This window comes from Brachycentrus maculatus, unplaced genomic scaffold, assembly GCF_059751285.1.
Source record: "Brachycentrus maculatus isolate JH-2025_06_01 unplaced genomic scaffold, ASM5975128v1 h1tg000190l, whole genome shotgun sequence".
Lineage (NCBI taxonomy): Eukaryota > Metazoa > Arthropoda > Insecta > Trichoptera > Brachycentridae > Brachycentrus > Brachycentrus maculatus.
Window position 1 is genome coordinate 1,676,829 of NW_028280941.1, and position 26,859 is coordinate 1,703,687.

Genomic DNA, 26,859 nt, shown 5'->3' on the forward strand with positions numbered 1-26,859 from the left:
ATATTAATATTACAAAGAAGATATTTCACTATCTAAATTTATTTATTTTAGTGTAAACAAAAATAGAAAGGTCACGGCTAAAACGCGACATTTATAAAAAGAGTTAAGGCGATTAATAATGGTTACTCAACTCAACCTTACAATGGTAAATGGTAATGGTAACTTTTTTGAAATTATTATCCCAAACTCTGTATAAATATAAGGCTTTTCAACAAAAACAAAAACGATAGAATTTTCAAATTACTATATTATATTTAAAATTCTAGAAAATACAATATTTTAAAAAGGCGGAAGGAGTGCCCACCACTTTCTGAAGTTATGTTCTTTAACGGGGGTGCCAGCGCCCCTTTGTGGGCGTTTTGGAAGTCTGGCTAGGCGTTTTTAAATTTTTTGCATTTGGGGGGTGCTGCAGAAGTTCAAGGGATCGTTGTGTTAAGTAAGAAAAACTACACTTTCATACGCAAAATTTAACTTTAACTTTGGCATAATACTCAATATTATGAAGTTCTTCATAGACGGATTTCTATTTTTCTATCGATAATTGTCCATAACCATAGTCTGTCTATATTTATTTGAAATATTTGAACAACTTGTTGGTATCTCGTATTTTTCGTTCCCGTTTAGGTGTTTTTGTTAGTGTATTAGTGTGTCTCGTCATTTTCTGGTCGTTTTTTGAACAATCTGACGTTTGCGAGTCGACCCCCCCTGTTCGCGTCACATCGCCAGGTTGGCAGTGAAATCTTTCGTCTTTCCAAAATTCGTACTTGAACGTTACAAAACCAGAGAAAATGTAACAAAATCTACTATTTTCCTCGTCGTGAGTGACCAGCATTACATACAAAACAAATTTTATCTATGGTTCAAATATTGTAATCAAAATTCAAAAATTTTCAAATATGTACATCTTGTCCATATATATTTTTTTCAATTTCTATTTTTGTTGTTGTTTATGTTCACACATGTATAATTATATCAAAACAATTAATAAAAATAAAATCCTTATCTTAGTTATGATCATTTAAAAGCAAATTAAATATAACTTAGCAATGTCTACGAGTATTATATACGTATAAAAAAGTAATTTAAAAGCAAATTAAATATAACTTAGCAATGTCTACGAGTATTATATACGTATAAAAAAGTAATTTAAAAGCAAATTAAATATAACTTAGCAATGCCTACGAGTATTATGTACGTGGAATAACTTAACTATTTCGTACATGCATATTAGATACTTTAGGCTGCAATTCACATGATATCGCATTGCTAATAACTTTTAATTATTACGTATTTCTAATTCCGAAAATTTAAAATCATTATTTTATAATGTCAAAATCAATTGTATTCGGCTATCAAAATTGCAGATTGCAAGTCGTGGGTTTTCTTGCGTTTTTTTTTATTGAGTCTATTTAAAAAAATTAAAATATTTTTTTAGCTTCCGAATAAAATACACGATATTGATATTGATGGCGATGATTTGTGCGAATATTTTCTGGACCTTGGAACAATTTTTCCGAACAAAGTGCGCAACCTTAATTTCATAATAAGGAACATTAGGTATGTGAATGTTTTTTCTTCTTCTTATTCTATCAATTGATTATTTGGCTGTGGATAGTTTTAGATAACTAACTAGCACATCTTTTTGTATTAGGGGTAGGCAGAGGATGAACCCCTTTAGGTATTCATTACTGTGTGGATAATATGTCAACATACAAAAAATACAATAGCTAATGTGTAGGTCATATTAACTAGTCCTGCAAGGCTGGGTTTCTTTCTGGTGTATTTGTAACTCAAACTATTTACACTAGCTTTTTTCTCCTGCATCTAATGTGATGTCTTTCACCCTTTGTAAGGGGTATTAATATGATTCCAAAAAATATTGTACAGATCGAAATAGGGTTTGTGGTTACTTGTGAGTAACCACCCTTTTTAGTATACTGATTAGGGTCGGGTTTTAGGAAAAAACTGCCTGACAAATTGTTGTCATAAGTGTTAACTTTTCAGTGAAATTCCTCATAAAATAAGGTGGGTTTGGCGTCAATCCAACGGTACCGACAGGGCTCCATGGCTTGACAGGCAGGTTGGGTGCTGCAAAGACGGGTGCGGGGGGTTTTGCTTAAATCGTTGCGGAGGACTTTGTCACATGTCTCCAGAAGGTGGTTTGCTGGAAGAGGATGTTCATTTCCCAGTTGATATTGACGTATCCTCGGAAGGTTTTGAACCTGGAAAGTACTCTGCTATTTTGGGGTAAGTCGATTGACTGGTACCATTATTATTTACTTATCTGTAGAATTGGTCCAAATTTGGATTGAAACTCCTTCCGTACAACACATGCAACTCAACAACTATCACAAGCCTAATAAATTGATAATATATGTTATATATATATATATATATATATATATATATATATATATATATATATATATATATATATATATATATATATATATATGTATATATGTATATATGTATATATGTATATATGTATATATGTATATATGTATATATGTATATATGTATATATATATATATATATATATATATATATATATATATATATATATATATATATAAATATATATATATTTATATATATATATATATATATATATATATATATATATATATATATATATATATATATATATATATATATATATATATATATATATATATATATATATATATATACATGTATATATATAAATATATATATATATATATATATATATATATATATATATATATATATATATATATATATATATATATATATATATATATATATATATATATATATATATATATGTATATATGTATATATGTATATATATATATATATATATATATATATATATATATATATATATATATATATATATATATATATATATATATATAATAATAATCTTCATGCCAATGCCAATATTGCAAATCTGCATTTTAAAGTGTGACAAATAAAACCCAAATCTACACATAAATCTACACTTCCATCTTCTTAAAAAAAACAATAAAACAAAAGATGAAAGAAAAGACGCTTCATTTCAGTTGGGACACCTTTAATATATATTAAAATAAACAGATTTATTTACATATCAATTCTAATCTTCAAACCTCAAGATCTAAAACTGATATTTTGAAAGATTACCTTGAGTCTTATACCACACCGTATTTTTTATACAATGATGTTGGATGTTCTTATTTAGCTGTACACATCTGTGTATCTATTACTTTACAAATGAGAGAATATGAATTTACCTGCCACAGGAGTCACAATTGTGAATGTATTAAACAAATTTTGGTAGACCGAAGACTTATTATGTTTTAACCGCTAATTACAGATTGATTATAATGGATGTACCCGAAGAAAGTTTTCCTGATGATTTCAAAATGAAACGACTGATAACCACAAAATACTCCATTCAAGACCTCGAATCTACGTATGTTGCCGAAGTAAAACATGCTTTATATTTTATTTTTCACATACTTAAGTATTAAAATAATTAATTATAACTAATAAAAAAATTTGGTGTTTTTAGAAATATGACGTATTGGCGTATGAGATTGAGGTGTGGCTAGAAGTAAAAAACCCGGTTGTGTTCATAGATCCGTGTGTCATTGAATTGCTCGGTGAGCCTTTATCGAAGTAAGTATATTAATTTTATTTGTAATAGTAGTTGATATCGACTACCAGCTATATCTCCACCTTTTCGGGGGGTCTGCCTGGGGGTCTGCGTTCTTTGGGGTTTCCTTGAAGGGCAATACATAGAAGTCTTGTTTTCTGATATTTCGTTAACATGCTCATTCCAGTATCGCTTCCGTTGCTGTCCCCACCTCATGATATCTTTAGTCTTACACATGCTCCGGACATTAATGTTTCTTACGCAGTCTCGCAATATGTTTCCATTTATAGACCAGAGAGTTCTCATCTTAGAGGCTCAAAGTGGAGATTTCGCCGTAGAAGTATCTGCCCTTGCCTCAATTCCATAAGTGGCTATTGGTCAAACACATGTTTTGTATATCTTAATTTTACTCTTAATTCTCATGTGCTTATTCCTCCACACTGAATTTCTGGGGCATCCGCATTTAGCTGCAGCCTTATTGATTTGTTTTAAAGTCTCATGTCAGTATATTAATTACAGAACATTGCATCTCTGTTTTTAAACAATATCAAGTTACAAAAAAGTATTTTCCATTCTGCCATTTGTGTTTGTATACTGAAATCAGTCCACAATTTAGATATTTTGATTTTATGTTATATGCACTGAATATTTGAAATTTCTAAAATTTTATTTTATAGAAATGTTAAATTAAAGGAAGATGTAAAAAAACATATTTTTCTTGAACTCGTATTTTGTGAATTTTACTGATTTTGATAGATAAGGATACATTTCAAGGTAGTTATGAAAGCTGGTTAAAAAATAAAGTAATATTACATGTTTAATTTATTGAAAATTAATTTCAGTCCGATTACATCAGTGGTGAAGAGAACTGTTTTAATACAAAATTGTAGCGATGATTGCGTAGATTTACTGTGGACCAGAGAATGCATCGCTCGCAAGTCATTGCTTGTGGAAATTATCCCAGAAAAATTATCTATTGGTGCAAATAATGAGGCTTCTTGCGAATTCATTTTTTCCCTCACATCTCCCTTCACCTGGGATGAAACTATCATGTAAGTTCTCACATATTTTTTTGGAAATTCCGATTGACCATCGAAGCAGCTTATCTGAATTTCAATCATATTTTGATATTTAGAAATCTCATACAGATGACATTCAAACGACTATAAGCTGAACAATCCTTACATATGCATTTCAGAATCACTCTCATATATCACGAGAAACCACCTCCCTGCAAAGCATATAAGTCACAATTAACACACTTTATGGAAATGTCCATAGAACCACATGATCCAAAATACAGAAACACATCAAACAAAATCTAACACATACCTCTTTAGTTCTAAAGAACTCTGATTATACATAATCCAATAAAGTTGTATAACCCATTATCCATAAAGTCGTTAAATAATGAAACTAAGTATAAAAGAGCTATTCACAAATGGATAATGGAGGTGGGTAGATCCGAAATAGATGGCATCATTCGATCATGTGTTATTTGATTGGATGACATAAACAATTTTCTTTTCATATTATTTTTATAATTTAGTACAGTAGAAGCCGGTTATAACGTGTCTTTTATAACGCGCATTCGGATAAACCGCAGGTTTTTATGTTGTTGCCATTTGTGTTTTAAGATGCCCAGCGTAGTACATACAAGCACTGCAAGGTAAATTAAAGTAGCCTTTAAAAGAAATAAAGGTTAAAGTTCTTGTGGAGTAATATTTTTCTTTCATATAGTTTGGTAAATAAGTATTGTAAAACTTACCCTCGGCATGGGAAAACCCAGTAAGGTCACATAATTGTAAATTGTAATAAGTAATTATTTATTTAGTGAAAAATAAATAAATAAATACTGCTTATATTTGCTAGATTGCAGTTTCTGTATTAATGTAGAAAAAATCATTATAACAATAGATTCATTCACACCAATGATAAAAATATGCATTTTGTTATTCTGTATTTAAAAAGAAAACACCAGCATACACCACTTTACATTTTTTGTTGCAAATAAAATATTTGCATTCCCACACAAAGTCTGCAGTGTCAGATTAAGCGTGTAAGCGGGATTTTTAAAATTTAATAAAATTTTTACACATAAACTAATGTCGCTCACTCCTTTCAAGAACGTCATAAATAAAAAAAAATTATTTTTCAGTAGAACGTTTTTAAAGTTTAAAAAATATAACACAATGTGTTAAAAATAAATATCAAGCCACTTATTGAACTTTTTACTGTGCAACAGATCTTTTTAGGTAAAACCTGAAGGTTTTTTCTCCAGTTGAGAAATATTTAGTATATTTAAAAAATAATTAAACAATACATTTTCTTCAAAATGCAAAAACAATATTTTCTGCCCTGTAGCGGGTAAATATTAAGTTAAAAATATGCCTCTTTTGCTGGGATATAGTACATTTTCTGGGTATTCCGAAAACATGCACAACTGAAAATTGACGATTTTTAATTTATAATGACGTTCTTGAAAGGGGTGAGCGATGTGTGCTTTGTACATCAATCAATCGTTCTACTAATGATGTATCTTTTATTAACAGTTTGGATGTAAACCAAGGTCTTGTGCAGATGAACCTTTCAATCCACATCAATATTGCGGCGCCTAAATTACATCTAGTCCCTGTGAGGAATACGCGAATGGAGTATTTACCCCGATCAGACAATCTCGGCGCACCTCCATACATAGCGCCCTTAGCAAGGCTCTCTCTCCCTTATGTCCTCTACGTCGGCATTCGAGAAGTGGTGACCGTTAGACTTAGAAACACCACTCCAGTTTTTATGGAGTACAAATGGGGCGAACCTATAGGCATGTATTTTTACAATTTTACTATTATTTAGTAAATCAGACATTGGATTATTCACCCTACGGATGATGTGTGAATATTAAAGGTGTCTTGATATGAAACATATATTGTTCTTTGGATTTTGAATCTGTTGAAAATGCTACTCGCATTCACACGCAAGTAGCATTTTCAATCACTTGTAATGCATATATACATGTTCCAAAAATTAATGCAATATGGGTGTTCAATAATGGGCAGAATCGTTAACGTTACACAACCGTAAAAGGTGATCCCTGAGTCAGCCAAATGCCAGGTCGTAAGCATATCCTTTTATATAATAAGAATGATGTTTCATATCAAGTTGAGACACATATGATATTTCATATCAAGTCCATTAGTGATTTTTATTTTTCAATACGATTCACAATTATTTAATTGTAGTTTTTGTATTTTATTTTTGTTTTTCAACACCATATATATATTACCAAAATAATAATTACAACACGATTTATTTTCTTCTTTTGCCAATTCCATGTTTTGCTTCCATATATCAGTGTCGATACTACAATAGATCTCCATTATGAACTGCCAGTTTTATATTATGCTTAAACCTTATTCAATAACCTTTTCATTATGATCTTTTCACTTTTTTGATATAACAACATACAGGTACATTGTGCATTTTTTTTAAGGTAGTGACAATGAGGATCTAATCGTCACTATTTCTCCAAGCAGTGGAATAATAATGGGCCATTCAATTGATGAAATATACATCCACATTATTCCTAAACGTAAAGCCTTGATCAGGGACTTCATAATTCCTTGTACTGTTGGACAGATGGAACAGTTCCTACCCTTGGGTCTAACCTGCTATGTGGAAAATCTATATGTTGATTTCAAAATTCAAAACACTTTTGATGACAATTATGATTTTGCACTTGATTGGATCACATGGTCGAAATCAAATGAGTATTTCGAGGGTGATGAAGAGGTAAGGTCGATTTGTCTTTTTAATTATTAATATGAAGAATATGTTTTATTTTATTTTTTATAACCCTTATCCGCACCTAATGGTGCATAGGGCACTGCATCAAATTGACGCAGTGTTATCTTGATCATTACTTACATGAAGGCAAGGTGATCACTCTTGCGCTTCAGGAACCAGTCCAGGGTAATATTAAATAAATATTACAGTGTTAAATCACTAATATGTATTTTCACCCCCCCCCCTGGGAATCGAACCCGGGACCACCAGCACGGTAGCTAAACACGTTGACCATTACACCACGAAGGCGGACAAAATGTGTATTTATCCATAAATAAATAAAATGAAATGAATTAATAATTCAATTTGATAATGATTCATTTCAAATAATGACGTTTAAATATTTCTTTATAGTCTTCAGATGCACTTAACATTTATTCAATGAACGCAAATATAACCCCCGGGAATTTAGGACCTGTAAGTAATAATACCAATTTATTTGAGGAAGATTATCCTCCAGGTTGGGATTTAGAAATGCAAGGGGAAGGTAAACCAATGAATTCTTTTAAAATAATATTAATTACATTTTTAATTTGTAATGTTTACTGAATGCTATTTTTTTCTGTTTTAAGATGGCGATGAAGGATTTTTGCCAGAAGTTATTGGAGATACTCTTTTGCCATATTTTGGATTTGAAACACTCTTGGCTCCCATTTTCTTCATACCCAATATTGAAATTTTCCAGTTTCCTCTCAATAAAGGTATGCATACGTATCGTCAGCCTCTGTAGTGTAATGGTAAGTGCGATTATCAGGGGGGTCAAAAATAAGAAATTATTTTTCAGTTTAATATTTATTTTATATTGTATTTTGCGGACTATAAGACGTACTTCTCGCTTTAAAAAATTGCCTCCAAAATTGAGGTGTGTATCTTATACTTGAAATTAATATAAAAATGGGCAGTGTATAAAATAAAATGACCATATATTGGAAGCCACGGAAAACCTATCTTTATCTGGCAACATTGTAGTCATGGAAATCGTACAATAAATAATGTAGTCCACCACACAACACCACAAGTGTATTTGTAGTACACAAAAACACATTACAGTTGTGTAATGTAATGTTTTCTGAAGCAAACACCCCCCCACTCCTACTTCGATTCTAGAGTCCCAAAATTCTGTAGTAACAACATTTTGGAAAAAGTTAATTTTGTTAAAAATTAATATGTATATGTATCTTATAATTTGTAAAGTATGGTATTTCACTAAGAAGCATAGGACTAATCACCTCACCTTCATGTAAGCAACGATCAATATATCACTGTGTCAATATGATGCAGTGCCCTTTGCACCATTGGCTGTGGATAAAGGTTGGAAGAAGGATATGTATATCAAAATATGTATGAATTTATTATTTGTGTAAATTATAATTTTTTTTTTAAAGTTGTATCCCGAACTATTTTATTACGAAACAAGACACCCATTCCAACATTCTTCAATGTCAGTGTGACCAGTTTCCCTGCAGTTTATAAGGATACTCCAAAAGATATTGTGGCAAGCATCGAAGCCAAGATCAACCATAAGAACTACGGTAAGATTTTTCTTTGAAATTTTTAACTTACCTCACACAAATTTGTAAAAATTACACATGCCCCTATTTGCTTACTTTTGGTAAAGCACGAGAAACGCCAAAAAATAACAGATCGGAATTGGGGCGGCAGACTGTCCGAGTATAATTAGGGCCGGGGTTAATGAAAAAACTGCCTGAAAACAATGTGTTAAAAATTATTCAATTCAATTCAATACGTTAAACAATTAACATATACATGATAAACTTACATTTAAGGCATATATATTAATAACACAAATTACAAAGTAAAAATAAAGATAACAAATTACAAGTAAATAAATTGTTAAGGTTGTAGAAGAATCCCGCTTAGGAATAACCCCTCAGAGACATGGAATAAATCATCCTTAGTGATATTTTTCAGCACAGCCGTAGCTTTTCCTACAGGCATAACCATCATCAGGTTGGTCCTGTATATAGGAATGTGAAACAATCCATGCCAACGCTGTCTTAGGTAACTATCGGGAACATACAGACCAATACTACGAGGATTATCGATCATACCGCTCAACGATTGATAAAAATGTGTAATCAAATACACATTCCTTGTATTTTATTTATTGTTTCGGCATTAACTTTGTGGTAAGACATGTTACAATAATTAAAGAAAACACTTTGTTTTTTACCACTTGAGTTTTATTATAGACTACATGTTTCAGAAGTTAAACTTCCATCATTCAGGTCTGTATAATAACAGTTATCTGTATAATGTCAATTATTATACAGACCTGAATGATGGAAGTTTAACTTCTGAAACATGTAGTCTATAATAAAACTCAAGTGGTAAAAAACAAAGTGTTTTCTTTAATTATTGTAACACATTCCTTCTAGTCTCTAAACTATTGTAGCCAAGCATACCCTGGAAAAATTCGGTCGGGTAGAGTCAAGGATAATAATCTCATGTAGAGATACCTTAGAAACTTCTTTTGGAATTTCTCCACCATAAGAGAGTACTAAAGCTCATGTGGCCCCCAAATCTTCTTCACTTTCGAGTCTACTTCGCTACTTATTATTATTACTTCTTTTTAATTATTTACACATAAAACACTCTGCTTATTATCCATTGTTCACTTTGTGTAATACCACTTTTATAAACACTTATTTGTGACTACTGGTTTGGGAAATCATTCCATCAACATGTCATTAAAATAAAATGATTACAATTTGATATTTAAACAAAATTTACATATTAACAATGATTTACAATGATACAAAATTTACAATGATTACAATTTGATATTTAAACAAAATTTACATATTAACAATGATTTACAATGATACAAAATTTACAATGATTACAATTTGATATTTAAACAAAATTTACATATTAACAATGATTTACAATGATACAAAATTTACAATGATTACAATTTGATATTTAAACAAAATTTACATATTAACAATGATTTACAATGATACAAAATTTACAATGATTACAATTTGATATTTAAACAAAATTTACATATTGATAATTTTTTTATGTTTATATGTTTTATTACCATACCACAAAGTTATCAATGCTTTTAATATGCAAAATATATTTATATGTAGTTGGAATAGCCCCTGCAGACCACGCTGGTTTCGGCATACTGACTAGGTCCAGTTCCTCTCAACTTCCCCCTTACGGTACAGAAAGGGTACATATTGAGATGCTGGCCAATACTTGGGGCATCTACCTCGACTCCATTCAAATTCAGGTAGTTTTTAATACTTTTATATATTTTTTACAAAAATGTTAGTAATATTAGTATAAAACCACTCGCCACTCACTACCAGTTTTGAGCATGCAAACAATACTACCCGCCACCACCACACGAGATCTGACATGCACTTTTTTATAACAATATTTATAACGTTTTTATACTTTTTTGTAACATTTTTATTTATATGGCCTCATGCATGTATCTATAAAGGTACGTAAAAAAATTAGCCAAGAATTTTACATGCAATTCATAAAGAAATAAAAAAAAACTTACTCAACTCGGCCATAGATGGTCCAGAGAACTCACATTTTAAAGAAGGTGTAAATATAAGGAAAAATACAACCTCCGAAATTTGAGTAGTGTGGTTTTCAATCATGGGTGAAATGGTGAATGTTACACTTGTATAAAGTGATCAATTAAACCAGCCTATGACAGATCAAATCCCCTCTACATATACAGACTTCCATATTCCTCTTCATCTACTTTGAGATATCAAGATATATCATATGGTTATCATGTAATAAGTATCCTTCATTTTAAATTACGGTCCATTAATTGCAGATAGAAGGGCTCGAAGTCCTACCCGTTCAGGTGGTAGCAAAAGTTGCTGATAATCCCCTGAAACTTGCTGAAGACTTGAGGTATGGTTCTCACATCATCGGGAGTCCGGATGTCAAGAGATTCCTCATGGTGACCAATACTTCCAGCGTCCCAATATTCGTCAACTGGCATATATTCGACAATGAAGGTTAGACAAATCGCTCACTCCTTTCAAGAACGTCATAAATCAAAAATCGACAATTTTCAGTTGTGCGTGTTTTCGGAATGTCCAGAAAATGTACTATATCCCAGCAAAAGAGGCATATTTTTAACTTAATATTTACCCGCTACAGGGCAGAAAGTGTTGTCTTTTCATTTTGAAGAAAAGTTATTTTATAATTATTTTTTTAAATGAACTTAATATTTTTCAAATGGAGAAAAAATCTTCAGGTTTTACTTAAGAAGATCTGTTGCACAGTAAAAAGATCAGTAGGCAGCTTGATATTTATTTTTAATACATTGTATTTTATTTTCAAACTTTAAAAACATTCTGAAAAATCAAGTTTTTTTTTAATTATGACGTTCTTGAAAGGAGTGAGCGAAATATGCATTTTTTTCTCCTCTTTATTTTAAATTCTTTTGCATTTCACAATATATTGAAAATACAAGTACATTTAAAAAAAAATTACAAAAAAAGATCCCACAAAGGCCTGTGTGTGTAAACATTATATTTTAAGTTTAAGAAAGGGCACTGGCAAGAATACAATAGACATTATAAATAAAATTAGATTATAAGTGCATCATTTTTATATATATATAAAAAATAAACAAGTATTTGATTTGAACACAAAACAAAAATCAAAAAGGTGAAAATGAAAAAAGTTAGCAAATATGTATTGTATGAGTTATATGTTTAAAAAAAGAAGGTACTTAGATCTGTTTTTTCAATAAATAATTATAGCAAAATTTGAAATCGAAAGCATCATTCTTACCTTTGATTAAAACTTCTTAATATTTTTTTTCCCTTCTCCGAACCCTCATCCGCACCCGATCATATATGCACTGTTATCTTGATCGTTAACATGTGAAGGAATGATTAGACCTCCGCTTCAGGTACCAGTCCAGTGTAATAATGAATAAATATTATAGTGAAAAATCACTTTAATTTATTTGACCCCTCCTGGGAATTGAACCCGGTACCTCCAGTATGATAGCCGAGCGTGCTGACCATTACACTATGGAGGCGGACAATATTTTATTTACTTTTTGTATGTAATAAAACTATTAAGTTTTTCCCACTTTTATTTTATTTGACCAGTGAACGGGTTTCGTCATTATCGACATCATCAGACTGGTTGTTATAAACATATCTTTTGTATGTCATCTGGGCTGGAATAAAAGTATTTATGATCACAAAACAATGTATGATATATGTTCGAATGGTGATATATGGAAAGAATGGAAGGCATTATCGGTTAAATTAATAAAAGGGGTCTTGAGATGGTTTGGGGATGTGGAACAAATGAGTGAAAAAAGAAAAGTAAAACAAATTTATGAGGCAAATGCAGTGGGGAATAGATTTAGAAGACCATGGATAACTTGGAATGATCAAATATTTCAAATATTTTTTCAGTATTTGAAATACTTCAGATTGGATTATTCGTCTATAGTTTTGTGCAATCTTTTAGTTATTTTTTCCTTAATAATAATAATTTTATGGGTTTTGTTGTAGATTCAAAAACTTTGGACACTGAACCGCCATTTGGTCTTCTTTTGAACATCGGCAACAAGAGCTCCTGGGACGAATTTCTCAAATCGGCAGCGGCCATCAATCCAAAACGTTCCGAAATCAAGATGGACGCTGCTAACAACCCTCATTCCCTGTTTCCGAAATCTATTTCTTTGAAAAAAAGTTCTACAAAATTTCAACACCTAGACATATCATTAGACGGAGAACTTGACTATTTGGCCCATTTAAACGATTGCTCCGTTTCCGACGTATCTCTTATCTCTTCCTGTTCAAAATTATCGGATTTGTCGGATTTTGAGGATAAACGGAAAGATTATCAGAAGAGAGTTACCATTTACGGGAAAGCTCCGAATTATAGCCAGTGTATTTCCGAGACCTGCTTTATCGATGCCTTGCTTAAGGTTGAAAAATCGGAAGAAATGGAACAGGATGAATATTTTGATGGTGATTCTAGCTTGTGTTCAGACAGAGATGACGATTTGAAGATGCAACTCTTCTTAACAGACTATTATGGAGAACGGGCAGATGACTATTTTGTTGTCAGTATCATTTGATTAATTTTATTTTTACTTTTGATAAGATTAACACACTGAGGGGAAGGTATTTCTACCCATTCGGTCGATTGTGCTTAAGGGCGTTTGTGCACTACACGGAATTTTACCGTCCGGCACTTCAGTTAGGGTGATAAAACGATGATTGGCTCGGATTGGCTTGTGCTTTTGTCCATCTTTCTTTGGATCGTGCGTGAACACGTTACGCGTAAATTTGATCACGCTTAACTGTCGTAGTTGCTTTTATTTTTCAAAACCGGACTGCCGGACGTTAAAATTCTGTGTAGCGCACAAGCTGCCTAAGGATTGGAAGGGTATTTTACCTTCTGCGACCTCATTTCAAAGGCAGAAAAGAATGAATAATCCAATGTTTTATATGAATATTATATAACAATTTCTTTGTAAAGATCTTAACCGTATGTATATAATTATCATATTCTGTCACCAGTGATTTACAGGCGTATAAAATACCTATCTGAAATGTATTAAGATGGTTTGGACGTGTGGAATGAACGAATGAATGAGAAAAGAATAGTAAAGCAAATTTATGGGGCGAATTTAGTTGGAAATGTGGGCAGAGGAAGACGGAAAAAAACTTGGTATGATCAAGTATGTACATCAAATACCTGAAAGTGCGGAGATCCATGAATGTGAGACAGGCGCCGTAGCGTAGTTGGGTAGACGCTCGACTGCAAAACTGCCGTAGTGGGTACGATTTCCTCCAATTGCAAAATGAATTCAAAAAATATTTATTTTCAATTGGTCTGGGTATTTGTGATGTATTTTTCACATTAACCTTCCCCTATCCTTACTATCCTACCTGCAGACAAGCCTCTAAAAGTAGAGGCTTTGCGGGTTATTCCTTAAAAAAAAACGTGGAATAAATGGGTGAGGAAAGAATGGTAAAGTAAATTTATGAGGCGAGTGTAGTCCAAAATATGGGCAGAGGAAGACAGAGGAAATCTTGGCATGATCAAGTAAATTCAGAAGATCCATGAATATGAAAGTGACAATAATTATGTATTTGCAAAGACAGAGTGATGTGGTGTTCTATTCTCTCTGCCTATCCCTGAGGTGAAGCGGTGTGATGTTAGTTAGTTATTTTTATTTCTTTAGTGACTTGGAAATACATAGTACCTGATAACATAGAGTTTGTAACTTAATTTTTATTTTTTAGGGTTATTTATCTTCAGCAGAAAAAAGGAAATTTGTTATGCAGAAGAAACAAAAAGCCTAAAAAAAATGTCTTGTTTTGTTTGATTTTATGTTTTTTGTTTTACATCTAAAATAAAGTTTTTCTTAAAAACATACTTTATTATTTTATTTAAAAAATCTGTTTTAATAATATATTTATGTCCTTTTTTTTTACAAGACTTAATGATGTAACTTTTCAGGTTGAGCCGAGGCAAATGTTTCTGTATCCCGGACAAGTCGCCAAATTAAATGTAACATTAAAAACCTTGACCGATACCGAAGAACAATGTTCTACAAGTGAAGCTGATCTTGTTAACATCAATCGCCTTCTTATTGGCAGCATACAATGCCACACGTATGAAAAGTGAGTAAATTTCTCATTTTTTGCTGATATAGTTCAGTGCCTCCTGAAAAAAACATTAATCATAAATTTAGCAAAAAATTAAGACTGCAAAATTTTGGTAGGTACCTACCTACCTACTGGCATGCATTGTATGGGTAATAGGTAGGTACCTTAGGTGGCTTAGCTTGATGGGTTGGCTTTTATTGATATACAATTTTAGAAGGCACTGTCTAGATATATGTATTATTTGGAGCGTTGAAACAGTCTAGCAGCAAGTTTATTTAGTATTTCTGACCGGATAAGGTATGCAAATTTTCTGTTTTGGATCTTTAGTTCAAAAAATAACTTTTTGGGGCAATATATTAAGCTCTCCAGATTAACAGAAGTAGGGTGTTTGTCCACTACACAGAATTCTACCGTCCGGTACGTCAGTAACCGTTTTAAAACGATGATTGGCTTGGATTGGCTCGTGCTTTTGTCCATCTTTCTTTAGATCGGTGCGTGAACATGTTGCGCGTAAATTTGATCATGCTAAACATGTTGTAGTCGCTTTCATTTTTCAAAACCTTACTGCCGAACGGTAAAATTCCGTGGAGTGCACAAGCGGCTGTAGGCTCTCTTTAAGAATTTAATTTTTTAAATTTTTAAATAAAAATTAGTATAATAGATTTTTCAACTTAAAATAAGAGATGTTTTATTACTGGCCTTTTTTGCGGTTTTTTTAAATTTAATTTATTTTTAATTTTAGTGTAGAATTATACAGATCCAATCCAGCAGCTTCTAGTTGCTTCCTGACCGCTCAACTCTCACTACCCAAGGTTTTGATTTGCGATGTCAAGGATAGAATTATCTTTAAAATGCACGCCATCAACATATTCGCCTCTTCTCTAGGATATTTAAGGTTATTAACTCATATAAACAGTTGAATTAACATAAAAATGGGTGCCTTTTGCACCAAAAGCAGCGTTATAATGTTAAAATGTCAAGCACTACCATGCAAAGCGCCATGAAGAGTGATCTATTTTTAATTTAAGTTTTCCTTGTTTTTTTTCGATGCATTCCGCATAACAATACATGTTCAGAACACGTGTCGCAATAGATTTCGAGAAATAATCGTAAATACCAAGTGAAAAAAGTGACTGCCGAATCAATCAATGAGAAAAGTGATCTATTTTTATCACAATAATTTCCAAATTTTTTAAAAATCATGACTTCCTAAAATCCGAGGATATTTTTTGCTCAAAAATTAACTTTTGTCATCATATGATCCTAAAGCAAGTACTTTGATTGGTATTGGCATACAAAGTACATGGCTTAGCCAACTTAATTGCCTTTTCTTGGTTACAGTTATGACCATGAATTTGCTGCATCCTACGCCATATTTTATCATTCTTCACAAAGTCAAACCACCAAATATAATATACAAACAACAAACGCGTCATCTTGTATAGTAATTATATAAAAATCTATAGAATTTTTGTTAAAAAAGGTCTGTCAAAAGTTTTGTGTTTTATTACAGACTTCGTAAATCATTGACTCTTCATAATCCAAATAAATTAATGGCAAAGGGGACCATCTGTGTGTCTCACCCTTTCACTATAATAAATTCGGAAGAATGCTTTAATATACCATCAGAATCGTCCTTCAAGGTTTGATATCTTTTACCTTAACACATTTCGGACAGGTGATTTGTTACATTTTACAGAAATTATGTTAAAAATTATAGGTAAATTTAGAGTGCTTGGTGACAACGTCAATGTGCCTGAAAGGATGTCATAAATCATCTACAGAATTGAAAACCACTCAGAATCTGAGTATATTACAGGATAGACTTCCTACTCAGGTAACTGGGGTTAATAGACACATTATTTTTATGGGGTTCTTGTCAATATCCATAAATCACTGAGATATCTTTAAAATAATGCTTTTAAAATGTAGAAATTAATTCTCACATACTGTTTTTTAAAGTAAGTTATTGTCCTTAAGTATAATTCAGTTTTCCTATTTTTATATCGAAAGTCACATGTCGCTCACTCCTTTCAAGAACGTCATAAATCAAAAATCGTCAATTTTGAGTTGTGCATGTTTTCGTAATGCCCAGAAAATGTACTATATCCCAGCAAAAGCGGCATATTTTTAACTTAATATTTACCCGCTACAGGGCAGAAAGTGTTATTTTTGCATTTTGAAGAAAAGGTATTGTTTAATTATTTTTTAAAATAAACTAAATATTTTTCAAATGGAAAAAAAACCTTCAGGTTTTACCTAAAAAGATCTGTTGCACAGTAAATAGTTAAATAAGTGGCTTGATATTTATTTTTCATTCATTGTATTTTATGTTTGAACTTTAAAAACGTTCTCCTGAAAAATCAAGTTTTTTAATTTATGACGTTCTTGAAAGGAGTGAGCGATGTATGAAAAGCAGTTTTTTTCAAACATTAAAATGCTTCCCTTTCAGCCTTTTTATTTGACATTTTGTTGACCAAGTCCAACTTGTACAATTTTGTCTTCTTCTTCTTCGTCTTTTTTTAAGACTATGTCCTGTCATTCTCCGGTCCGCTTCTGTTTAGGTGGTCTTCCTGGGGGTCTGATTCCGCTTATGCTGCTGTCCGCTGCTATCCTCACCACTCGATCCCAACTCGCTGTTCCCACATGATTTCTCCAGAAACATCTTCTTTCTTTTCCCCATCGCACAACATCTTCAACATAGCAGATTTTACAATTTTGTATGAATACAAATGTATTACCCTGGGTATCCTAGCCTCATCCATTTCCTTACCTATTAGCGGTAATACTTCAAACAAGCTCCTTTACTTAACTATCTATATCCTATTGAACAGATCCAAATCTGGAGTTTTAAACTGATAACCTTACTTTCTCGTAATCCTAAACAAGTTAACACCATGCCGATCCAATGTCATGCCTTATGAACCATTGGATGCAGATTGGAGTTGGGTCAAAAAGGAAATTGTCCAAGATATTTGTGTGTTTCAGAAACCTTAGGTTGTGGAAGTATGCACATTTTTGTGCATTTTGATTACGTTCAACATCATATTTAAAAAAAAAACACATCATAAACGTCTAATTTCTTACCTTGATAAGCTGTGTAGCGGATTAGTGTCACTATAATACAAAAATATTTTTGATTCTTTTCGATGTCATTCCTGCAATACGATCTAATATTACATTTCTTTAACAAGCTTCACCGTAATCAATGTATTAATGTTTTTTTTGGTTTGAGTTTAAATGCATTAGCTTTTTTCAGGTTTTGAAGCTGGATCTTATCATAATCTTTCCACAGTTGCGTGTTGATCCGACCTTCATTGATTTTGGTTCTTGTCCTGTTAGAACATCTGTTGTTCGTTACTTCAAAGTTGAAAACCTTACAGGTAATTTTAAAATTGATTTATTTAAAAATGTTGTCTCATGTATGTGTATAAGTGACATAAACCCAGACGTTGTTTAAATTTTGTGTTATGAATTTATTTGCTTATACAGACCAGGAAATGGAGTGCTCAGTGACCCCCGGCTGGAGATCCTTGGGGGCCTGGACGGTGGAGCCTCCCTCGGCAATACTGGAGCCCTGTCGCTGCGGGGGGACCCGCCCTGCCACCTTCATGCTTACATTCATGCCGGGGTAAAGCTATATTTATGGCATGATGTGAAAAAAGTCTTTAATATAATGATTTCAAACAAACGCTGACACATATCATTTACAAATGTTTCCCCACACATATACTATGCACTCCTCTTTTACGGCAAGTGCAAATGTGCCTGTTCATGATTTTCTTTTTCTTTCTATAACAGACTGCCTTACTTTACTTCTTTGTAAAATTTCCAACACAAAAGATTGACATTTTGAGAGATGCAACATCATTTATTATAGCATTTAAAAAAGGTTTTTATTTGTAATTTGTCAATACAATTAACGGAATAAATTGTAATAATCACATACACTACGACACAATCTATAAGATCAACCTCTAAAAACACACCAACTAATTAACTGTTGTGCTGTGGATCAATACATCAAAGTATGGTATACTTTGTAAAAAGTGCTGCCATCAATATATCAACGATAATGCCAGTATATTTTGGTGGATGAGCTGGGATATTGTATTGCAGCGTGCGTGTTTTTTAAGTCGGTAATATTCATAAATTATCAAATTTAACCAATTCAAAGTGAATAATAGAATTTTTTTTTTTTGTAAAAACCTATTATCGCCTTACTATGTATATCTATTAAATTTGAAATGGACTATATACTCATATGATAAAATCTCAGCACTAAAATGGTTGAATACCAACCTTCAAAACACCTTTCGGGAGAGTGGGGCTTCTCACTATTGTCCGTGGACCTTACATAGAAGCCAAGGCGTCCAGATTAGAGAGCACTCTTCCAGCCCGGCTTTCTTTCTTGCTAACTAGTGCTATCTCAGCATATGTGAATAAACTTCAGTCCTCAGCTGTGGTGCATAGTGGACGAAAGATATATCAAAGAGTTTTTTTTAATGTGGTATAATTTTCAGATCACGCGAGGATGACCTGGACACCACTATCACCATAGACACTCCGGTACCGCACTGTTCCTACGTTGTGGAAGTTATCGGGAAAGGTGTTCCCAGAGAGAGCAACTTAACATTATCTAGTAAAAGTTAATAGAAACGCACCTACCACTAACCTGATGTCATGGTCTTTCAAAGAAATTTATAATCAATAAAGAACATTTGAAAATCTTTTTTTTTTTCAATTTAATATTTCTTCATTCTTCAAACCCCTATCCGCACCCCAATGGTGCGTAGGGCACCGCACCATATAAACGCAGTGTTATTGTGATCGTTAACACACAAAGGAAAGGTGATCAGCCCTCCACTTCAGGTATCAGTCCAGGGTAATATTGAATTAATAATAGAGTGAAAAAATCACTTATATTTATTTATTTGACATACCCCTGGGAATCGAACCTGGGACTCCAGTGCGGTAGCTAAGTGTGCTGACCATTACACTACGGAGGCGGACTAATTTAATAAATATTTTTAAAAATAGACCAGTAAAGATGTTTTATATATGAAAATTATCTTTGTTGGTTTTCTTTGACAGCATCATTATGATGACGTCACACAAACTTTGTTTTAAGTAAAATGTCAGGGGTAAAACAAAAAAAAAGATCTGAAGTGTGGTTGTAATTTTTAAATACAACCACAGATGGCAGTACAAGTGCCATTTCTAGGAATAAATGTCATCGGGCTTTAGTTATAACTGCTGTCATTCATGTACGCCCATACTCCTTTGAGGAAAGTTTTGTTTGGACGACCTCGTACGGCCACACTCCCGGACAGGTTAAGTATTTATTTGGAGCAAGCGATGCTTCTGCTAGACCAGTGCTTCTCAACTATTGTGTCGTGATACACAATGAATCAATACAAAGGCTACCTTTTGTACCATTGGGGGCGAATGAAGAGAATTTGAAGGAACATATTTTTATTGCTTCGTTATTTTCTTCTAATATTATTTATTATTATCCAGATCCAATGGTGCATAGGGAGCTGCATTATATATAAGCGGTGTAATTTTTTGTTTTGAATATTGAAAGCATTAACTTTCATATTGGTATATATTATTTTGAGAAATAAAAAAACCAACAGGTTGTTGCCGAAACTAGTTGGTTAATAAAAATGTGAGTGGATCAAAACACAAAGTCTTTTTATATCTCAAAGGTGTTATTTTTATTGTTAAATACGTAAAAGAAAGTTGATAAGCCCTTTGCTTCAAGTACCAGTAGATTTTATTATTTATTTATAAAAAGCCGTAAGTAAAAAATCCTTTATAATAATTAAAAAATAAAATTATCTTTTTTTGTAATAATTATTAAATAACAGTTGTTTCTGCATACAATATGTATGGAGTGTGCTACTGTATGGCTGCGAGACATGGTGCCTATCTGAAAGAGATAAGAATAGGCTGAATGCGTTTGAGATGTGGACCTATAGAAGAATGCTTGGGATATCCTGGAGAGACCACATCTCCGACAATGAGATACTACGATTAATCGAAGAAAGAAAGCACCTACTTGTGACTATATCCAAGAGACGCGGCGAATGGATCGGTCACGTTTTAAGACAAGAGGGTTTCCTCCACATAATAATAGAGGGGACGATCGAGGGAATAACCACCAGAGGACGCCCATGCCGCGAATGTCTAAGTGACTTGTACGAGGATATGGGCTGCTTGACATATGAAGAGCTGAAGAGGGCTTCGGAAAATAGACTAGAATGGCAAAGGAGATGTTATCTGTTGCTGCAAACCAATCCGCAGGATTGAGACCAGAGAAGAAGACATACAATATTTATTTAATATCACTCTGATCTGGACTTAAAGTAAAGGCCCAATTATCTTCTCTTTTTGTAGTTAACGATCAAGATAACATTGCGTCAATGTAATGCATTGCCTGATAGACTATTGTGTGCGTATAAGGATTAGAAGTAGAATAATTAAACGACCCATTTCCCTCAGAGGGCGCTCTATACATAGTCCAATAAATAGATAAATATTTTAAAAATTAAACGCTTGAATTATACCACTTATTGAGTTTTATTTTATTATACACGACTAGTTTCGAATACTTTGTTTTTATCAACAGGTGATTACAAAAACTAATAAGCAAAAAAATATTCAGGTATATGTTCTACGAACGAGGCTTCTTGAACTTTGATGTGTTACATGAGCCCAGTACAAAAAAAAAAATTTAGATCTGTATTTGGTCTACAATAATGAATGTATCGACATGATTCATTGTTTCCCTGACAGGTGACACTTATTGTCACGATATGTTCATTATTGTAGACCAAATACAGATCTAAATCTCTTTTTTGTAAAAAAAAGTACAGGGCTCAAGTAACACATCAAAGTTCAAGTAGCCCCATTCTACGGTATATAAAGAGGTGGGTGGGTTTTTTTTTTTAAAAAGAGAAATACTTGTGTTTTTATTATTGAAACAAATATTTAAATTTCATACTATTGCTGTGAGTCTAAGCGGCTTATTACAAATAGATATCAAATTGTTGTAGAGTGGGTTCGAACCAAGAAACTCTGGTTTAAGAGTCCGCGACACTAACCACGGGACCACAACCCGGTTATAAATAGAGAGAGGACTATGGTTCATTATAATGGGAACGTAGATAATAACTGTGATTATAAATAATGAAATAGGTGGAATTGAAGGTCACAATTATATTGAAAATAATGACAAAATACGTATTTTGTTAAATACTAAAAATTACAAACGATCATTAAAGAACATTAAAAATATTATGACGTCATAAAGTAGGATATTATCAGCATCTGTAATATGTATTGTACGTAACGACAGTTAATTAAATCCTTTACTTAATGAGATTTGAGCATAATTAAGGCGGAATTAATTACCTTATACAGGGTGTCTCTACTTTTATGCAAATCAAACGGTTCCTATAAATAAGCAGCGTGCGAGTTACACAAGATGTAAAGTTCGTTTATTCAAAATCTTAAATCTCCTTAAGTTATTTATTAGCCCATTGCTTTGAAATTTAGACACTATGTTGCATCGAACACGTGCCTTTTTTATATACAGTTTTAAATATAACACGTTAAAACATGAGACAAAAATAGCTTTTACCACAATGGCAGCGCCTTCTATTGAACGTAACAGGAACACACGAAATACGCACCATTGGCAATGGCTGACAGCGTGCTTCTTGATAGCTGCTGTCACTTTTAATGCATTTTTAATGTTTTCGATTGCATTTGTGTTTCATGCAGTTTTATTTTTATAAATTGATTCGCCAGTCACTTTGTGGTAATATCTATACATTTTAATTTAAATTTTACTTGGTTAAAGACCACTAGTTCTTGAAACCTATTGTCACACGTGTTTTGAACACCGTATGTTTGAAAATGATGCATCGAAACGAAAATACGAAATGCATCGAAACACGTATCACATTAAAATACATATGTTTAATGGTATTTACCAGGTGAAATTACAATATAACTAAAATTGTGATATTTTAATTGCTTCATAAACATTGTGAAATTATACAAAGTAGAAATGTGCGTTATATCTATTTATATAGTATTTCCATTTTAATAGACTGAGCCATAGCATGGCCAGGCATAGCTAGTCAAAGATAATATGTGTAAAAAACTTAAATGAACAAAATTGTCAATCGGATATTTTGTGCTATTTTTTACAATTTATATTAAGATATTCATGTGATGTGATACTATATAGTATCTATTACCATACGAAAAATAAATTTAAAAAATAAAAGAAATGGTTTTGCAATACTTTTGTATACATTTGAGTTACATATAAACACACACTTAAAAAAAAAAAAGTGTCAGTCCCTCTCCAAGTACAAGAGGTCCTTTATTGGAAAGAACAGCGTTACTAATTTTAAGATTACCAAAAGTAGAAACGTCTAGCAAATGAATTAAATTTAAAAAGAAATCTTGTAAATATAATTAAATAAATATATTTTTTAAAGTCCGCAAATTGATCAAGTAAGAATGTCTAGAGCCCCCTGTATCATAACGTAAAATATTTTCCGCTAATTGGAACAAGGAACAAAACAAAAGTTTCTAATCAGATGTTACTGAAAATGGAGGGATTTTCTACTTTGCAAGATCCGTTTAGTGCGCCCATAAAGCAGCCAGATATTCAGCATCTCGAGATTAAGTTTAAATTAATAAGAGTAACATCGACATTAATGGAATAATAAAACATCTCGCTTTCGGTAACAACAGTGAAAACCTAATCTAATTAAGGGCAACACTTACATCAGGGATGGCGAACGAAGGACCCTCGCGTCGCGAAGTAACGAGAGAAATTATCTAACCCGTTTGAACTTTTAAATGTGTTTTTTTATTATTTTTAAAATAGAAATATTTGTGTTTTTATTATTTAAACAAATATTTCAATTTCATATTATTTCTGTGAGCCTAAGCGGCTCATTTTATTTATTTATTTCATAGATACATACATACATTTTTTACTGTATGTATTACGGCTCTTTAGGCACAGCCTGTGTTGAGCCGATATTTTTACATGTAAATAAATTTTTTTAAAAATTTATATTTATTTGTTTTTTTTTTTTCAATTATTAGATTTTATACATTATATACAATAGATACAATAACAATTTACAGTATAAAGTTTTTACAATAAAATAATTACACCTGGACTTTAATTAATTCACTTTCTACCTTGTCCCTTCCAACGAGAAGCAAACATCAACGGACTCTGTTCTTAAAGACATGATCACTTTTATCATTATTAGAAATAGGTATCGAATTGTGGTAGAGTGGGTTCGAACCGAGAAACTCTGACTTAAGAGTCCGCGACACTAGCCACGGGACCACAACCCGACACTGATTATCCCTATAATTTTATAATACTACTACTACTATTACTACTACTACTACTACCATCACGCCGTTTCCCCGCAAGGGTAGGCAGAAAGGATGGAACACCACACTCTTCTATCCATACATCTAGTCAAACATGCCCTCCGATTACGCAGACTTTTGACCCCACCAGATTTAATTTCTGATTGATTTGATCGTGCCAAGTTTTTTTTCGGCCGTCCTCGTTCTGTTTTCCCGCTCACATTCGCCACATATATTTTCTTTGTTATTCTCTCGTTATCCATTCGGTCCACATGTTAATACCACATTTTCAATAATTTTCGCAACTTAGTTAAAAACAAAATTGCTTTGCAAGAGCCGATCTGTCAGGAAGCCTAGATGCTATGTATCAGATCTGGGTATGCGGTGGGACAGCTTTCAATATATACCACCTTAAAGAACTCTTCCTTATCATTTCAATTATTCCTTGTTCAGCTTTACAATTTATTATTATAATTATTATCGTTTTAAAATTATAATTATTATCATTTTATTATTATAATTAGTATGACACATAATGATTATCAATATTTTTCTGCATTAAAATACGGTTTTTTGTAACACGCGTGTCGCAGGTTTGTGATTCCTGGTTGATACAGGGTACAACGGATAAACAGGGTTGTTGCCAGATGTTTGGAAATTAGTCAAACAAGAGTGTTTACTTTGTGTACCGCACGTGACAAATTACAGTCTCTTCAAATTGATTGATTATTAAAAACATGATATTTTTTACATTGTACGGGTATGCAATTGATATCGCCTCGATATAAAAAGATTAACATTAAAAACCACTTATACTAAACGGCTATTAACCTTTTTTCGACCTCTGACATTAGTGCAGAGATGTAAAACATTTTTTTGAGAGAAAGTTCTCGAATTAGCCCTTGGCTGGTATAACAGTGAAATGATACTACTCGTACGTACTAGACAATACTTTAGCTTTACATCTAAACGTATATTTTTAATGAATTTAGTATGTTAACATTGCTTGTCGATTAATATTATCAATAATTCAATACTTAAATTAAAAAGTGTGTGTAAATTAAAAAGTTCACGCATTCGTGGAAGCCTGGGTGTAACTGACAAAAATAGTAAGGTATAGGAAAGGCAATTGATATGATATGGGCACATAGGACGAGGAAAACCTGAACATATTGTAAACCAGGCGATCATCATGGATCTTCCTCGAAAGACATCTAGGGGAAGACCAAAAAAATCATGGATACAACAGAAAGATAACATGATTCGAAGGCATGACGTTGTATATGATAGAAGGACCTACAACCTGAGGACGAGGAGAGCTGACCCCAACAATCTGCAAAAGGCGATGGAGCCTGGAAGAAGATTTAACAAGATGTATGTAAATTATACTCATAAACAATAATGATGGAAGATTTACAATACCACACACATTTTATTATTATATATTATTATTTATAAACGAGTGATTTTAACACTCTATATATATATATATATATATATATATATATATATATATATATATATATATATATATATATATATATATATATATATATATATATATAAAACCCTTATCCGCACCCCAATGGTGCATAGGGCACTGTGTCATATAAACGCAGTGTTATCTTGATCGTTTACACATGAAGGAAAGGTGATCAGCCCTCCGCTTCAGGTACCAGTCCATGGTAATATACAATAAATATTACTGTAAAAAAATCACTTATATTTATTTTACCCCCCTTGGGAATCCAACCCGGGACCTCCAGAACGGTAGCCGAGCGTGCTGACCATTACACTACGGAGGCGGACATATATATATAAATATATTTATATATATATATATATATATATATATATATATATATATATATATATATATATTATATATATATATATATATATATATATATATATATATATATATATATATATATATATATATATATAAAATCAGTTACCCTCACCTACCCTGCGATTGAAAAAATAGCCACTCTTTTAATGATGTTAACATTTCATTAATGAAAGACGGAAGTCTACAAAGTATTCAAGTAAACGCCACTTCATTTCCCGTTTTTTTTTTAAAAGTTTATTGCTTAATTAAAATAAAAAGTTCACGAACCTTCTGATGTCGGTACGGAAAAGTTCACCTTTGAAAGTTAATGCGTCTCGAGGCGCCCATCGATAAGTTTATTTTGTAGATAAATATAAAATACATACTTGTACAACTTGCAAGAAATAAATACAGAGATGCTCCCAAGCGAATTATTGAACTAGCAGATTTATTGCCGAGTTGTAGCATCACTACCACTATATTTATA

At 32.2% G+C, this 26,859-nt stretch overlaps 1 protein-coding gene across 2 annotated transcripts in view; it reads left to right on the forward strand.

Annotated features, from left to right (window-relative positions):
* LOC148307777 (deleted in lung and esophageal cancer protein 1-like) overlaps positions 1 to 19,851 on the forward strand; it is a 30,370-nt gene extending 10,519 nt beyond the window's left edge. Inside the window, exons 3-21 of one of the 2 annotated variants that reach the window (XM_088262906.1) lie at positions 1,436 to 1,557; positions 2,005 to 2,247; positions 3,345 to 3,456; positions 3,543 to 3,649; positions 4,469 to 4,678; positions 6,179 to 7,412; positions 7,821 to 7,953; positions 8,039 to 8,167; positions 8,852 to 8,998; positions 10,586 to 10,731; positions 11,299 to 11,485; positions 13,010 to 13,566; positions 14,973 to 15,136; positions 15,864 to 16,016; positions 16,635 to 16,764; positions 16,842 to 16,958; positions 18,381 to 18,504; positions 18,614 to 18,752; positions 19,645 to 19,851. In XM_088262906.1, the coding sequence (XP_088119032.1) occupies positions 7,167 to 7,412; positions 7,821 to 7,953; positions 8,039 to 8,167; positions 8,852 to 8,998; positions 10,586 to 10,731; positions 11,299 to 11,485; positions 13,010 to 13,566; positions 14,973 to 15,136; positions 15,864 to 16,016; positions 16,635 to 16,764; positions 16,842 to 16,958; positions 18,381 to 18,504; positions 18,614 to 18,752; positions 19,645 to 19,774 (2,502 nt within the window). In that variant the 5' untranslated portion in view covers positions 1,436 to 1,557; positions 2,005 to 2,247; positions 3,345 to 3,456; ... (1 more) ...; positions 4,469 to 4,678; positions 6,179 to 7,166 and the 3' untranslated portion in view covers positions 19,775 to 19,851. The remainder of the gene's footprint in view (positions 1 to 1,435; positions 1,558 to 2,004; positions 2,248 to 3,344; positions 3,457 to 3,542; positions 3,650 to 4,468; positions 4,679 to 6,178; positions 7,413 to 7,820; positions 7,954 to 8,038; positions 8,168 to 8,851; positions 8,999 to 10,585; positions 10,732 to 11,298; positions 11,486 to 13,009; positions 13,567 to 14,972; positions 15,137 to 15,863; positions 16,017 to 16,634; positions 16,765 to 16,841; positions 16,959 to 18,380; positions 18,505 to 18,613; positions 18,753 to 19,644) is intronic. The other variant, XM_088262907.1, reaches the window with a different exon arrangement.
* The last annotated feature ends 7,008 nt before the right edge of the window (positions 19,852 to 26,859 follow it).